Below are 17,473 nucleotides of genomic sequence, written 5' to 3'. Positions count from 1 at the left end.
TACTTGTAATTAATTGGGATTTATTAGATGAAACATTGTTGAATGATATTAATAAATCTTAAAGCCCAATTTTTACAACTAATTAAATGATAATTAATTAATTTGATCTAGCTTCCATTCTTCATAAACTTTACTTTTAATTCTAGAATATATTCAAAAGTTCATTATTATATACCAGCTCATGACTTATTGAGGCATATTAATATGGTGTTTTAACTATAATTAAAATTTCTTATATATAGTAAAATCATCGAGGCCGCTTATTTCCGAATATAAGAAACTATTTTTATGAATTTCAAAAGATTTTTGTATGAGACAACAGGTCAAATTTTAGCTCATTATACTAAATTTGCTCTAAATAATCATATGATATCAATAAAAACATATTTGAAGTACTTTTAAATTTTGAAATTTACAATATTAATTTCTAAAATGTCAATCATTAAAAATTTATATATGATTTAAAATGATAAATATATTTCAGTTTCATCCGGACACGCCGCTTGAAATTTGACTTGAAACTAGTATATATAAATAATTTACGCTTTAAATATGATACCAATCCAATAAAAAGACTGTATCATCTATTTAAATTCAATATAATTTAATTATTGAATAATCTATGTGCTGCCCCAACCAGATTCACGTGACTTTCAAAAGTATAACCCGGAGTTTCAAGCCCCTAGAAAATCAACAATTAATCCGATGTAGTGTAACGGCTAGCACGGTCCGCTTTCACCGGGCAAACCGGGGTTCGACTCCCCGCATCGGAATATCTTTTTTTGCAGTTTTTCTTACGTAATATTACTGGTTTCAGTAATTGCTAATGAAATTTTCGCTGTATTTTTACATTTTTACGCCAATTCATCTTAAAATGGTAAGTGTTCTTTTTGTTAAATTGTTGAGTTTCTATACTTTTTCATACATGAATTGATGAGAATTGTTAAAGTATCGTATAAATAAGGGGTTGAATAAAGGAGATAATCAAGAAGTAATCTGGGAGTTTATTATGATTCGTGTATTATTTTATAAATTGTTTTATAATTGTTTTTAATCTAATGTTAGTCCAATGATCTCAATTGATCTCTGGTGTTGTACTGTATAGCTTGACAAGCTGCCTTATATGCTTATGGTTGTGTCAATTGATGCGTTAGTATAGGCATAAACTGTGTGTAGATAATGGATTGTATAATAGAATAGAATACAATACAATACAATACAATAACAATCATATATACATCATCATCATCATCAACATCTTGATATCAATCTTCACCCTTTACTCACTCTTCACAAAGCCACCGCGCATCAGTCACCACTCATTCAATAAGCACTGAGCCTTAATTAGTTTCAGCGAGTCGACCCGAAAGAGAACCATTATCCATAAAAGCATAAACAATTGAGCCTATAAACAAGATCTATGGTGTACTAATAATATATTGTCTACCATGTCTCTGCCTAAGTACCTACCCACCCCCAGTCCAGTTCCTCCCAGCTAGCTGTCCCTGCCCATCAACTCAAACTTCACCGCTTCCAAATCTTCAACCGAGATTAAAAATAGACTTTCGAGCCTGCGATGAGCCTGAACACGTCAACCATCAAACTCAACAAAATAAACTATACACACTGGAAACACCTACAAACAACTTTATATAGGTAAATATCACTCAAATATTTCAATTATACCCTCTATTTAAACCCTACTATACTATTTTACCCCCTTTTTACCCTTTTAAAGTAAATCCCCTGTATAATATTACAAATCCCTGCTTATTTAATTTTCATGTATAGTTAATTTTTTTTTCTTTGCTACTTTGTTTTTTCCACTCTGCAATTTTGAACAAGTTTGAAACTTGAAAGAAAAGTTTTGAAATTTGAAACTTCTCTTCATAATTAATATTACAAAAGTTCAATTTAATTGCTTTGTTATAGTTCAATTCCATACTATATTACAACAAATATCAATCAATACACTGCTCCATTAGATCTACTTATATATCATAGCCTTGTCTTTTCAGATTTCATTAACGGCAATTTTATATTAACAATTAAACAAGATTGCATTTGGTACCTGAATTTTATATTTGATTTCAATTATACAATCAGAACAAGAATTATATGATCATATAAATTAACTAACAATTGTTTGTTTTTTTGCCCATATTTTTTAACGAATTTAACGAAATTTTGTTTGTCCATATTTTTTGTTTTATATTTCATAAAGATTTGTTTTTACTAAAGAACGAGATTTCAATTACATCAAGAAGAAAATAACAAAGAACTCATACTATTATATCTTTATTTGATTTTTGATTTAAATTTGTGCTTTTTCTTTTGAATTTTCTTTATTTTATTGCACTTATACATCTCTTTCACAATTTTGTTTTCATATTAGTTTTTGATTTATAAATTTCAATTCTTAAAATGTCAAATTTTAACTCAAATTTTGATGAACAAAATGTTCAATCTGAACAACAACAACAAGGTCAAGGTCAACAACAACAACAACAAGATGATGGTTATAACTCTGGTGCTGATTTGAATCAACAATCTCAACAAGCTCCACAACAACCTCAACAACCAGATTTCTTACAACCTTTACCAATCCCAAATCCTCCAACTGCAACTTCACAAACTTCTTCTTCACCTCCAAAAACTTTATGGATGGGTGATTTAGATCCTTGGTCTGATGAAGATGCCATTGTTCATTTATGGTCAACTTTAGGTAAAAGAGTTTTAGTTAAATTAATTAAAGCTAAAAAAGGTACTCCTGCTGCTACTTTAAATACTGGTCATGCTGGTTATTGTTTTATTGAATTTGAAACTTATGATGATGCTAAATCTGCTTTAAGTTTAAATGGTTCTCAAATCCCAAATACAAATCGTTTATTTAGATTAAATTGGGCTTCTGGTGCTACTTTATCTTCACCAATTCCTCAATCTCCTGAATTTTCACTTTTCGTTGGTGATTTATCTCCATCAACAACTGAAGCTCATTTATTAGCTTTATTTCAAACTCATTTCAAATCGGTTAAAACTGTTCGTGTTATGACTGATCCAATCACTGGAACTTCAAGATGTTTTGGTTTTGTTCGTTTTAGTGATGAAGAAGAAAGAAGACGTGCTTTAACTGAAATGCAAGGTGTTTGGTGTGCTGGTAGACCATTAAGAGTTGCATTAGCAACCCCAAGAAATCAATCAAATCAAACAAATCAAACAAATTCATTAATTGCTGGATTAAATGGATTAAACTTAGGTCCAAATGGTGGTCAATTTATTCCTCCACCTCCTCAACATACTCATCCAAATCATCATAATCAATTACCACCACCACCACCAAATGGTCCAGGAGGTTTCCCACCAACTACTGCAAATCCAAATGGTCAATTTCCTGATCAACAATTAGCTCCAGTTCCTCAAGTTCCAAATTCTGCAGGTTCAAATCATCAACAACAAGGTTCTTTAGGACAATCTGATTTATTAATGTATCAATATCAACAAGTTCCACCTCCTTTACAATTTTTCCATCCTGATCAAGCTCAACAAACTCCACAATCTGTTCCATATACTGATCCAACTAATACTACTGTTTTCATTGGTGGTTTAGCTCCAGGAATTCCTGAACAAACTTTAGCCGCTTTATTCCAACCATTTGGTAATATTACTCATGTCAAGATCCCACCAGGTAAAGGTTGTGGATTTATTAGATTTGATAAACGTGAAGATGCAGAAGCTGCAATTGCTGGAATGCAAGGTTTCCAAATTGGTGGTTCAAGAGTTCGTTTAAGTTGGGGTAGAGCTCAAAATCAACAACAAAGAGTTCAATTAGCAATGTCTTCAAATAATGGTATCCCACCTCCTGGTCCTGCTCCTGGATTACCTGCACCAGGTTTAACTGGTCCTCCACCACCAGGTGTTGGTGTTGCACCACCTCAACAAACTCAAGGTTTACCATCAAATGGGTATCAACAACAACCTTTAATGGCTCCAGTTAATAATTTGTATTATTTACCAACTGGTAAAGGATTTGAACAATATGGTCAACAAGGTGGTTATGTAGTTGATTCAGGTTATATTCAAGATCCTTCAAATCAATATAATCAAGGTTTATCACATCCACATCATCAACATCAACAATCTTATGGATCTGAAATTGGTCAAGATTCAAATGAACGTAATCAAACTCCTCAACAAGATGATTCTCAAACTAATGGAAATAATTCAGAAAAGGAAAATGATCAAGATAGAGATGCATCAAATTCAAATGGTGAAAATTTATCAAATGATGGTTCTAAATTACATGAAATGTATAGAGCTGCTGTTGCTGGGAAATTAGATTCATTAAATTAAGAATAAAGAATCCAATTTTATCTTTGGAATTTATACAAAACAGATGTAAAGACAATTCATCAACCAATACACCATGGATTGTTTATGATTTTATTATACCTCATCATCATAAAAAGAAATATCATTTAAAATTTGTTTATTTGTTTGTTTGTTTTATCAAAGTGTTTTATTTTACTCTATTTTTACTCTACTCTATTTTGATCATACAAAACTCCTTGGGGTTATATATCATTATGTGTGTTTTTTCCTTTCTTGATTATAAAATTTTTTAAAAAGTTTATTCATTGTTATTATAAGAATTTCTTTATTTTTTTATGTTTTATTCATCTTTTTTTTATTTGAAAATATATTTGAAAGATACTTTTTCTGTTTTTTATGTTTTTATGTTATTCTCATGTTTTATCATATATGTATTGTTCATTACAAGTTTATTATTTTGATTGTTTCTAAGATGTAGCTGTTAAATTGATTATTGATTTATTTCGCAATTGACTGATCTTGTTCTGTTTAATCAAAATAAGCGCCAGCTTATATGGTTTCGGGAATACACGGCTTTAAGTATATCTGATTTAAATTCTTGAGAGTTCTTTGTTATTGAGTATTGATATTAAAGACACAAGGGTATATTTTCTAATGGTGTTTACAACTTAAAATTGTGACTATCACTTATTATATAGTCCTTATGCATAAAATTCTACGATTTCAAAGATGTATTTTACCAAAGTTAATCATCTTATTTCAAATCTTCATATTTTGGTGGTAAATTTGGATAATATTCTATAACTTTATGTATATCCACATCACTCCATTGTTTAAAAGTATATAAATCAGTTGTTTTAGTCATCCATTCCATTCTATCTTGTATAGATTGATTATCAGTTCCCGAATTCTTAATTCTTAATAATTTTCTTAATTCACCAATGTTTCCAATAGTCTTATCAATTTCATAATCACTAAATAAATTACCAATCTTATCTTTAATCAATCTTGCCATTCTTGGTCCTCTACCATTTGTACTAACCATTACTTGTAAATCACCTTTTCTGAAAATTGCACCAAAATAAAAATCACATAATGGTGGAACATCTGCAATGTTTACATTTAATCCTTTTAATTTACATTTATAATATATTTTTTTACTCTCTATTGGATCATCAATTGCCACTAGTACTAATTCAAATCTTGAATCTTTTAAATATTGATCTATGTTTTTATATTCTTCTTCATCAAATTTTTCTAATTTTGGTGTTGGTTTTTCATATAATGAAAGATCAGAATCAACAAATTGTCTTCTTTGAACAGAATATAATAAACCTTTTGATTCACGATATTCAATTTCTGGATTCATTGTTGGTGAAATAACTGTGATTTTAGCATTTGCATTTAATAAATGATAAATTCTACTTGCTGCAACTTCACCACCTCCAACAACTAAAACATGACGATCTTGGGGGAAATAATAGTTAGTTGTGTTCAATTGATGATATAAAATAAAACTCACTTTTAACTTGCCATGCTAAGATCAATGAACCATTTGGTAAGATCTCTGGAAATTCTGAATGTTGTTCAGATTCTGACATTATTGATTGAATCTGTAATAAACTCTTGAATGGTAATGATCAATGTCTTGTAACAAGCCTCAAAGATAAAATGGATAATCCACTTGAAGATTAAATACCTAATAACCAATCTTCAAATACAAAATCTTAATACTAAGTTATAATCAATAATTATCAAGCGGACAATAAAATAAATTGTTATCAGTTGGAAATTATCGGTCGGCCTTCAAAAAAAATCCATCTCATCGCGATATTATTCATTCACACCAAATCACAACAAAACATTAAAACTAAGCTAAAACTAGTGAAAATGAAATTAAATGTTGCTTTTCTCAATCAAATACAATAAAATAAATAAAAAAGAATACACTTACGCTACAGATTAAGCTTGAAACAGCCAAAAAATCCGGATTAGAGGCAAAAAAGAAAGAAAAGTGCTCCACGGCAGGTTCGAACTGTCGACCTTCAGATTATGAGACTGACGCTCTACCGACTGAGCTAGTGGAGCCAACTTTTTAGCGGAAAAAGTGGCTGGAGTACTGCGTTGTGATAGTGAAAAGAGGAAAATTCAAATTGCGGCGGATCCTGCTGATTTTAACTTGTTATAATACATCATTCTTTATTTTTAAATGATGAGGACTTTAACTATGCTATTCATAATTCAGTATCATTTGTTTTACATGAGTTATTACAATTTGAATATCGTAGAATTTCTGATCTGAAAGATCTAAAATTCGCGGGTTGTGGCTAATGTTTAGAATTTCCCTCCAGATTATTTTTTTTAAAAAAAAAACATCAAACAAATCAAAGTATTATAATCAGCTCACACTTCAATATCATCTGCTATTGAATGTTTCTAACCCTTTGTTTATTATTTTCTTTGTTCCAGCAATTTTTTTGACGCTCTAAGAACTGCTTTTTCTTTTATTCAACAATATGGGTTTTAAATGTGGTTCTTTTGCATGTTTTCACAGTTAGACATAGTAAACTTGATCTGATACACTATGTTCAAAGTTATCTAGTACAATGGAAAATTTGATTAATTTGATTCATGATTTAACAGTCATTGAAGAATCAAAGTGTGAAATATTGGAATTAATGATCAAAATCATTGCCATATACATCTATATATAAGGAATCATAATATCTTAAAAGTTTCATTAAGTTGATGATTTTTAGTGTTTTGATATCAATATATATCACATATTTTTTCAAGTTTTGGATATTTGAGGTAGTTCATACATAAATCAACTTCATTTTTCAAAGAATTAACTTGATAATTTCAATCAGACATGGACAAGCTGCCGCGGTTCAAAAAATATATTTTGAAAGTATAATATAATATAAGAAATTCCAGAGCCTCATTGATATAGATTCTAGAAGGTGGTATGATGCTATGATAATGATTCTAACCTTGCATAAACTTATTATTTAGATTTAATATTTAAATAATAAGTTTTCTCTTTTTCCTTTTCCTTTTCCTTTTATACTTTTACTTTTATGTTTAATTAGTTTATTCCATAAATGTTCTTGTTGGAATTGCGCATCGTGAAGCTGTTTAATTTTCTCAACATTAATATCAGGATAAATATATTAATTAATAATAACACTAGTAGTAGGATGAGTGTTGATCATAGTTCATGATCAAAAGAAAAGGTATTTATTAAGGAACTCCATCATAGATGATAAGTCATGATCATTCTTAGTTATTGATTTTTCAATATCTATTATTACATTTCAGAGCTACATGATTTACACATGATATTATAGTTTGAATAATCATTATGTCACTATTATATTATACATATATGAGATCTTAATAACTTAAAGATTGAAAAGTCTTTAGTATTCTGATAAAAATATATGGTTCACTATTTTTCGATACAAAATTGTAGTCTTGTACCTTCATCAATGTAGATCATGTTTTGTTTTCTATATTTAACTTTATTAAAACACTTATACATAACTTTTAATATATTATCATATTATTTAAATCTCATGTTGCCATAAGTTAGTACATCATCTGAACCCTGGTTTTACACCTGAACGATGATTTATACGGGGGTACAGGGCCCAGGCCCCAGGCCCCAACGGTTTACCACGTTTCTCTGTATATACTGTTTAAAATCCAGATGTATGTCTCACTAGAATACTGATCTGAATTTGATCTTTTTGATCACCTGGTAGAAATTAATTCATAACGAAATTTAACTTTTCTTTTTCGTATATAATAATACGCGGTACAGCTTAAATTGGAATTGACATCTATATTATAACGTTATGAATATAAAAAGTAATCATGTATTATAAAGATGTAAACTAAAAGATACATCCTCAATAAATTGGATTCTGTATAGAAAAAAAAGAGTCTCCTGTGGTTCCCTCATTTGACCTTGATCACTGATGTTTCAACTCTAGAAATGTGCTGGTCCCTTATATTTCACAGAATTTAGCACCTTGGTCCGCAGGACCAAGTGGACGTAGTCCTCACCAAAAAATTTGTTCGTATTCTATAGGAAAGAAGACCATTATTAGACTTTTCCGAAGGAATAATACACTTGTATTTCTTTAGAAACCATTAAAGCTAATACTTAAACTCATTTGGTGCCGCGATTAAAGTTATGGGGCTTATGTAAGTTATTATGTAGTCTGAAAATTTGCGGACTGGCCAAAAATAGAGGATCAAAAGCTGAACATCGATCTATTCAAATCCATTCGATTATATAAAAGACATAATTTTTCCTTTTTGAAGTTAATTTTATAAATCATTTTGAAGCTTTTTATCAATATATCTAGAATCCTTATTTTCACATCTTCCCTCTCCTATATTATACTGTCGCTGGTTTCGTTAGAATATACCCATTGATGTTTCGGAATTTAATACATTACTACGTGTTTTTTCATTGATATATTGTTTAACTAAGAACAAATTATAGATGATAAACCATGTTACAGGTGTGTATAATATATCTGTCTTAATTTGTCAGTGCAGGGGTCATTGGTATTTCATTTTGAGCTCTTCATTTCACTTTTTACTATGACAAATTAGTATTTTAAAGCTGGTAAGTAATTAACAGTTGAACATATATACTAAACAAAGATCATTGATGATACATATATGAAAATCCATATATTATTGGAATGATCTTAAATCTATATACAAATCTTATATATCTTAAAGATTGAAAAGTCTTTAGTATTTTGATTATGATATATGCACCATTTTTTAACACTTTTTGCATTGAAATCTTGACGTAACACATAGTACAACAGTTTAATATTATCTTGAGATCTTGATTGTTATTTGACAGCTGGTTAATAAAGTTATACTATCTTTGTTCTAATGAACAGTTATCATTGGTATTATGATTTATCTCCTATCATATCTTTAAAGCGCAAGATCTACTAAACAATTACATCATACTAGAACAAGACATTGATAGCCATGATAACAATAATGAGTACTATGTAATTACTAATTCCCTTCCCCCACTCCTGTCAAATCAATTTTGTAGATCTAGAAAAAGGAACCTCAAACTTTATGAATCATGATTCATTTTTTCTTGTTTGATAAGCAAATTTTGTTATCTTGTACTGTGGAACCACTTTTTGATCATTGATAACACCGAAAATAAACTAACTGATCAACGGAGTCCCAGTCCCATTTGATCATTCACCAAGAACAAGTTCAAAAGTTTTACAACAAAACTACAATAATCACAATTCATTAATTAAATTAACTGTTCATTAAGTTATTATATATAAAAATATATTCATTATATGTTGTATTTTACTTTTTTTTTGCCTTTTCATAATCCCATTTGTTGTATCAATCTATAAATAATTGAGCATTCCTAGCTCTTCTTTTTTTTGTTTTTTGTATTCCCTATAATTAAACCATTTCCCCATAAAAAAAAACCATAGCATCTTTAAATCATCAAATTCATAACCTTCATAATATACATTTGTATTGTAGTTGTAGTTGTTGTTCAATGATGAGTTGATAACCATCTTTTATAATTGTTTTGTATAGAAATGGAACCTTTTTTAATTATATCAGATAAATCATTTGATTCTTGAGATTCTAATGATGATATTATTGTTTTTGGGATTGTTGATTTTGAATCTTGTTGTTGTAATTCAGGAATAGTTTTTGGGATATAATTTGATGATGAAATATCTAATTGAAATTGATCAATTGAATCTTCAGGTATTAAAGAGTTTTGTCTTGATGGTATTTTTGATTCATATAATAAAGGAGTTGATACTTCTTCTAATTCAAATATAGAACTTGATGATGAATCTAATGAACAAGAATATAATTCTAATTCTTCTTGTGGAGTTTGTTGGTATTCTAATTCCAATTCAAATAAGTCAGACATTGTGATGTGATGTGTATTGTATAACTGTTGTATAACTGTTGTGTAGTTTAAACTATTGATGATGATATTGTTGATGTATAACTAAACTAATATAACGGGAACCACCCTTCTTTATATATCCATAACCACTAAACTTGTGTAAAATCTGTCAAATGTCAAATGAGTAACAATGCACTGATATGAGCAATTTTGATGGTCAGCGCAACACAAAAACACCACTGAAAATTTTTAATTTTTTAGTTTTTTCACACAATCGAAAAGTGATTTTTAATACAAAATGACAAATTACACAGTTGTGGTTACCAAAGACAATGGTTGATAGTGGTTAAATGAGGAATTAATTACGTTATTATGATATTATGATGAGTACTACTGTGGTTATACTTGTACTCTTGTAGTTCTTGTACTCATAGTTGCGTTGTTTGTAGTATTTTGTTTGTAGTATTCACGTTTACCATTTCCTCCCAGCAAAAGAGTCACCCTAAATTTTTCTTATCTATTGCTCATATCAACAAATTTTCACTAAATTAATGATAAATTGACCAATTCATGTGACTTTGATCAAGAATTAGATAATTACGTATACTAAATTACAGAATAATCACCAATGACTCAGATCACGTCTTATCTTGAAACAGATAACACTACTATTACTACTACTATTACTCATTAGTATGACACAGTTAAACGAAGCCATGGTGGTCCATTGGTCACTTCACTAGTAAATCAGGTCCCATTGCTCATCAATCATCACACACCCACAAGATTTAAACTTCATGTACTCCCACAATATTGGTTATTATTTGACACCTTTGTAAATGCTTTTATTTTGTGTTTACTAATTTTAGTGCCCTTTTAACGCGTATCCTTAAAGGCTTTCGTGGGGCTTTTGCTTATACCGATTTAGGAGCGGGATCGGGAAAAGTTTTATAACTTCATAGAAAAGTATAGAATTATGTGGTTAATTAGTATTTTTAGTGTCATCTAACTACAATAAAGATCAAAAACAGAGTAAAATATATTCAAAAACTTAATCAATCAATTAAATTGTAAACAAATTGAATATGAATTAGGTCTTGATATACTGTTAAGTAATATTTAAAAATTTGATTAAAACTTTCCAATTATTAGTAAATTAGTAAACATCAACAAGAATATAATGAAAAAGAATATGAGATAATAATTAATACGACGTAAACGTCGTTTAACGTACTCGTTGATTTCAAAACTTCATATGAAAAGTTATCAAAGGACCAAACCAGTCCAGGACTTGACGGACTACCATATAAATTGATCTAATGTCTTTGGAGAATTTGCGCTGGACTTAATGGAAAACGACTTCAAAATTGCAGACGTCAGCGATTTAGTTAATAAAGTTGAAAAATGAAAATTTCGAAATTTTTATATTTTTTTTTTACTATAATCAACAGCGCTTCTAACCATATCAATTCTGACAAAGTTCACAATTACTTCGATTATTCAAACTTCATTATATATACACTTTACAATCAATCTAATTGAAAAAGTATTGTATATATTCAAAGAATTAATTATCAATCGATTATTGTAAACAAATCAATATGAATAAAAAACTTGATATATAGATATGTATAGTGCTTTAATACAACAAGATTATAAATATATTCCTCAAATCAACATCTCTTCAAAAGAGTTTTGATTGCTTCATTTTTAAGTATGATTATCATAAATATTTAGTTGTAAACCCAAATGAAATCTTATCCAAATTCTACAAAAAATTTCTGAACTCATCTGATGACCACAATTCCTCATAAGTAATGTATGTGCAAACAACTTTTGGTTAAACGATCAACACATGCAATATATGAAAATCTATTCGTTTTTTAGCCGTTAACAAGCTTGGTATAGAACTTGGAAAATCAACAATCAACCACTCGAAGTGACGCAAGCTGGTCAAACATTTCTTAATGCAACAACATATTCTTAATTTAATTACAAAAGCATATTTTAAAGCATAATTTTGACAATAATTTGAAATTCGCGAAGTATTTTTATCAAGTGCTTAGTAACCGCTGAATCATCAAGAGTTGATAAGTTAAATAATTTACATTAACTCTTTTTAAATTCAATAGTATAAGAATGTCTGCATGTATTTATGATCAATAGAACTTTCTGGATTCATCAATATATATTATAACACCAAAATAATACTTTGCATTATATATAAATTTTGAAGATTTTTGAAATTTTTAATTTTAATGTACATATAAAATTATGGAGGTCAACATTTTGAAAAATATTAAAAATCTCAAATTTTAAAAGTGCTTTAATTGAAGATTCATTAGGTTCATAGTATTATTCAGATAAAAATAATTATATTAAATTAATTTTCAACCCATATTTTCTCTTAAAGTCCTTTTTTATTGATGAGATTGTAAATTTGTACACCGGGTTTAAGCGGCCTCAACATTTTTATATGGATTTCAATATATAAACTTTATAAACCTTTTGATAGTTATTAGATTATATAATTAAGATATACAGCGGCTATTGGAGTGGATACAGAGTGATAGAGAGTTGACTTCAATTATAGAAACGTATAATGAATACACAAGATTAAACTTAATAGCTGAATTTCATTCATATGTAAGATTGTTGTGCTTTTCGATCTACTAATTTTATTACTGTTTAGCTACTTGTTTATATATAACTCTAGGACTCGAGCTGGAAAACAACAGTATATATTATGCAGAATGAACTTTTATATAATATTACATATGCGATACAGCACATACTAACCCAGTTAACAATATCATCAGTATCAATTGCTGAAATTAAACCAAATTTTACAATTACATGTTGGATGTTTTCATAAAAACCATATATGAATCAACTTCTCAAAATTCAAAATATAAATCTACATGGATTCAAACTGATATTGGGCTTTGTATATCATTTAATGTTATAATGAAATCTCTCCAACCAAATAACGATATTAATAACCATGATAACAGCATTGTTAATATTATACTCCCCGTAACACTTGCTGTATGATACCAAGGACTTATAATATCATGATTTTGTTTCTTAAGGCATATTTTAAAAACACTAACTATTCTATAAAACAGAAATGCACCAAATAATTTGTATTGATCTGTTAAGCTTAAAGAACATCATGTATGTTTAAGATCTGAGTATATAGACAAGGAGACTTCCCTTGGTAATAAAAACATAGCAAAAGAAGCTATTAATATAATTGTATCTGTTTTTCTGCCCATTGTTGTCTAGAAGGATTGAATAATCTGAAATTTAGAGGTTATTAAGATCGGTAATAAGATTCTATAAGACTTAAAATAAGAATCCGATTTTCGCGTTATAACTACAGGGTAAAAATTATGATGATGATCATCATGATCTGATGATGATGATAATTAATCATATTCTTTACATTCATGACAAACTGACCAAAATGGAATTGATCAAAAGTTTATTTGGTGTTTTCGTTCACATTCTGTGTATATTCAATTGATTTATATGGTAACGGTATTGATTATTTTGTCTCTTACCACAAGAATGACATTCAGATAATCAGATCATAAATCAAAATAAAACTTTACTTTGATATTTGACCATTTGAGTGGAACCGCTTTGTAATTCGTAATGATTTAGTTAATGAAGTGATCTCTGTATTTGGTCTAGTCATGAATATTGAGCTGTTTCAAAATTCTAATTTTTTTTTGGGTTTGTGTAACAAAAATTAATATACCCGCCAAATCAGCATTAGCACCATGTATATAACAACGACACATCAGCATACCAACAAATATCTGGGTTATTATAGCCATTAAGTCACAAGACAGTCAATAGCCATCAACATCATGTTCTCAACATTTGGTAAAACAGCAATAGGGAAAACTTTTTGGGAAGTTTTAAACAATCCAACAATCTTAGATTTTGATTATTCTTATGATGAGCTTAGTGATTTAGATTTCAAATTTCAAAAGTCCAATATAGGGGAATTTATTCAAACCATATTATCAATATATTGGTTCATTAGTTGTTATTTCATTGAATTTTATAATGATTGGTCTAAATTCCTTTTCCAGTATGATTTAATCAATTTTTTCCTGAGCTTTTTCATTGAGTTTGAACCATATAATCCATCATCAAATATTAAACATATTGGTTATTTATACAATAAAAATGATAATGATGTTCAATTATTTTCAAATATGAGTAAAATAGTTCATTATTGTTATAGTGCAAATATTAAGAAACTTTCAATCTTTTATCAAAATGAAATGAAATATAATGATGCTGAAATTGTTTTCAATCTTTTAAAATATCTGATTCAATATGAATTTAAAGTATATAATGATGATTCTTATAAAATTGAATTTCTTGTTGGTGAGAAAAGTTTTGAAATTAGTAATATGATTACAGATGAACCTGCTAAATTGATTATTAACTTGAATTATAATGTTGATGATGTTGATATGTTATTGATTGATGAAAAACCAGTTAATGGGGCCCAATTTAAATTACCAGTGGTTAACAATGATCCAAGATATAAGAAAAGAGTTTATATTGTTAAACAATATTCAATTGGAAATTTAAATAAATTGGTTATTGATGCTGATGGATCCAGGGAGAATAGTTTTATAGACACAGTTAATGAATTGGTTCCTCAATCATGGCAATTGAATCCAAATATTGATGATTTCTTTATGGAATTTTGAAAAATAAGACGTTTATGTATGATTTTTTATTGATATGAAAAAATTGTAATCATGTATATTAAGCAAAAAAACACGCTTATCAAGATCCATTATATTCAAGATCGATAAGACGATGCTCAACCAATACACATAATCTGGTATCTTAATTGTAGATGAATTCAATCATATGATTTTGTATCTATCCTTGTATTAAATATTCACCTAGAAAATAAAAAAAAAAACATAGACTTCAAAAGCCATATAGCTATGCTGACGACATCACAATTGTCTTATTACACCACGCAAATAGCAACAAATTAAAATTTTCAACAAATTTTCAAGATAGCACAATACATTTCTAGAGCAAAATTCAAATGAATGATGATTAAAAATTGATAATTAGATTATCATTAGGAAAAAAAATTAGCGACGTATATTATTGTTCTTTGGATATTTTTGCGCGAATTTTTTGTTTGCGATTTGAATTTGATTGTACTAGAATTCAATATATAAGTAAAGATTGTTCTCTTTATTGAGATTGAGATAATTAATAGATATTTGAACTAATTAACCAAGTCAATCATTCCCCAAATGTCCAAGAACGATCCATGTAAACCACAAGCTTGTGCCATTCAAGGTGAGTGAGATATTAACTGTTTCCTTGTGGGACATAATTACTAACCAATAAAAGACTGTTTAAAAGCACACAATTATAATGAATCCAAATGTACTAAAGTAATAGATCAACTTTATGAATGTTGTACTTCATTTTATCAAGAACAAGGTCAAGAAGCTAGATCCCCATGTTGTCCATTACCTTCATTATTAGAACTTAAGATTAAACAAAGGAAAGAATCTAAAATAGATGCAAATCTTCATACACATCAGCGATAAATTATCAGCTACAAAAAACTTATTTAATGACAAAATAAAATATGTGTATTATAATGAAACTTAACGAATTAAGGAAAAAGATAGCATGTACGTTTAGAACCGCGTAGTCAAACAATAAGAAAGACACGACATTCAAAGGTTGGTCAAAACTAAAAGCATCACTTTGGATAAACTTTTATGGTTTGATCTAAGGCTACCGCGAGCACGAAAAAACATGACAAGGCCATGCTTTGCTCAACTAAGGAAGAATAATTTTGAACCGTGACTCTGGGTGCCTATAAGACATTGTAAAGAATTTTAAAATAGTTGTAAAAGTTGAAAAATTTTGAATTTGGAACTTTTTTTTATACTAACAATTGTCGAATGGGAGGGTAAACTTCCGCGAATTTTTTCTATCAATAGGTAACATATAGGGCATAATTACAAATTAATATAAATTAGTTGGTTTGATAATTCTACATAAATTTATTATATGAACTGTTTATATGCATGTTTAGTACAATTAGGTATATATATTTGTCTATTTTTTGGAATCATAATCATGAATGTTTGGAACATATGCTTTCATAGCTATAAATGAGAATGTTAGTAACTTGATCATATGAAGTTATGATTTGAGAAATATACATACGTGAATCATCAACTATCCAAAGTGCTGTTCCTGATACATTACTTAGAGAGTATTCCATCTTGACGTTCTTTTCAAATTCTTCAATTGCTTGATCAATTTCAGCTAGAGTTAATGTTAGTAAAGTATTCCAGGAATTTGATGATTGATATAATGTAAACATACCTGGTTTTAAACCTGCATCAATTAATTGTTTTCTTAACATTGAAATATGATAAACCATCTTCATCTCTCTTTTTTGAATGTTTTTACGTTCATTAATTAATTGTAAATCTCTTTTCCGTCTTTGATTATTAAAATTATTTTGTGTTATAGCTAATGATTTCATATGTGTCATTGATTGTTCCATTATTTTGGCTTCTAGTCCAATTCTAGTTCTATAATTATCAACTGCGAAATAACTGAGTGCTAATATAGATAATACTATTGATAAATCTCTCATTGAACTGAATCTTGTGGAAGAAGATGATGATGACTGTGATTGAATTGGTTGTTGTGGGATATAAGATTGTTGTGAAGGATTTGCATTAGATGGATAAGAGTATTGTGAATTGTTATTAGTTGATTGGTCATTATCAAATATTGGAGTTGGAGATTCATTTAAATGTTCACTAAAATATGTTGGTGGTTTTGTTGTTTTGAATCGTATAATTTGCCTCCAATTGGGTTGAAAAGATCTAAATTTCAATAGATTTTGAGAGAGCATGGTGTTATGGTTCAAGTGGATGAGGTTATAGAATGAATGGAATCCTTGAAACTGAACTTTTGAGAGTGATTCGATCTTGTTATTAATAGACAATCTCGAAGTTTATACCCATTTCTGAAAAACAAGGTGGGTTCGCACCACATAGATTTTCTAGAATTCTAACCGTAGAAGATAATTCATAGGTTTAATACATAATTTTAGTCGAGTGTTTGTAGATTAGACGAAGTATATAGATTACAGAATAGCTTACAATGAAA

The 17,473-nt window shown here is 28.7% G+C and overlaps 5 protein-coding genes across 5 annotated transcripts; 2 read left to right on the top strand and 3 right to left on the bottom strand.

Moving 5' to 3' along the window:
* Positions 1 to 2,424: 2,424 nt before the first annotated feature.
* Positions 2,425 to 4,350, top strand: NGR1 (Ngr1p; the record flags this gene model as incomplete). Its single annotated transcript, XM_011274923.1, has 1 exon — positions 2,425 to 4,350. The coding sequence occupies one exon, from the start codon at positions 2,425 to 2,427 to the stop codon at positions 4,348 to 4,350; it is 1,926 nt and encodes a 641-aa protein (XP_011273225.1).
* A 733-nt stretch (positions 4,351 to 5,083) lies between these two features.
* On the bottom strand, positions 5,084 to 5,930 carry MET8 (bifunctional precorrin-2 dehydrogenase/sirohydrochlorin ferrochelatase MET8; the record flags this gene model as incomplete). Its single annotated transcript, XM_011274922.1, has 2 exons — positions 5,084 to 5,796; positions 5,882 to 5,930. 2 exons carry the CDS (start codon positions 5,928 to 5,930, stop codon positions 5,084 to 5,086), a joined length of 762 nt encoding a protein of 253 aa, XP_011273224.1.
* A 3,968-nt stretch (positions 5,931 to 9,898) lies between these two features.
* BN7_4449 (uncharacterized protein) lies at positions 9,899 to 10,291 on the bottom strand (the record flags this gene model as incomplete). Its single annotated transcript, XM_011274921.1, has 1 exon — positions 9,899 to 10,291. The coding sequence occupies one exon, from the start codon at positions 10,289 to 10,291 to the stop codon at positions 9,899 to 9,901; it is 393 nt and encodes a 130-aa protein (XP_011273223.1).
* A 3,857-nt stretch (positions 10,292 to 14,148) lies between these two features.
* On the top strand, positions 14,149 to 15,009 carry BN7_4448 (uncharacterized protein; the record flags this gene model as incomplete). Its single annotated transcript, XM_011274920.1, has 1 exon — positions 14,149 to 15,009. The coding sequence occupies one exon, from the start codon at positions 14,149 to 14,151 to the stop codon at positions 15,007 to 15,009; it is 861 nt and encodes a 286-aa protein (XP_011273222.1).
* Positions 15,010 to 16,402: 1,393 nt separating this feature from the next.
* BN7_4447 (uncharacterized protein) lies at positions 16,403 to 17,216 on the bottom strand (the record flags this gene model as incomplete). Its single annotated transcript, XM_011274919.1, has 2 exons — positions 16,403 to 16,452; positions 16,556 to 17,216. The coding sequence occupies 2 exons, from the start codon at positions 17,214 to 17,216 to the stop codon at positions 16,403 to 16,405; spliced, it is 711 nt and encodes a 236-aa protein (XP_011273221.1).
* Positions 17,217 to 17,473: the final 257 nt, after the last annotated feature.

The sequence above is a fragment of the Wickerhamomyces ciferrii genome, contig 00164, assembly GCF_000313485.1.
Source record: "Wickerhamomyces ciferrii WGS project CAIF00000000 data, strain NRRL Y-1031 F-60-10, contig 00164, whole genome shotgun sequence".
Classification (NCBI taxonomy): Eukaryota; Fungi; Ascomycota; class Saccharomycetes; order Phaffomycetales; family Wickerhamomycetaceae; genus Hansenula; species Hansenula ciferrii.
This window is presented reverse-complemented; position numbering and strand designations above follow the sequence as displayed.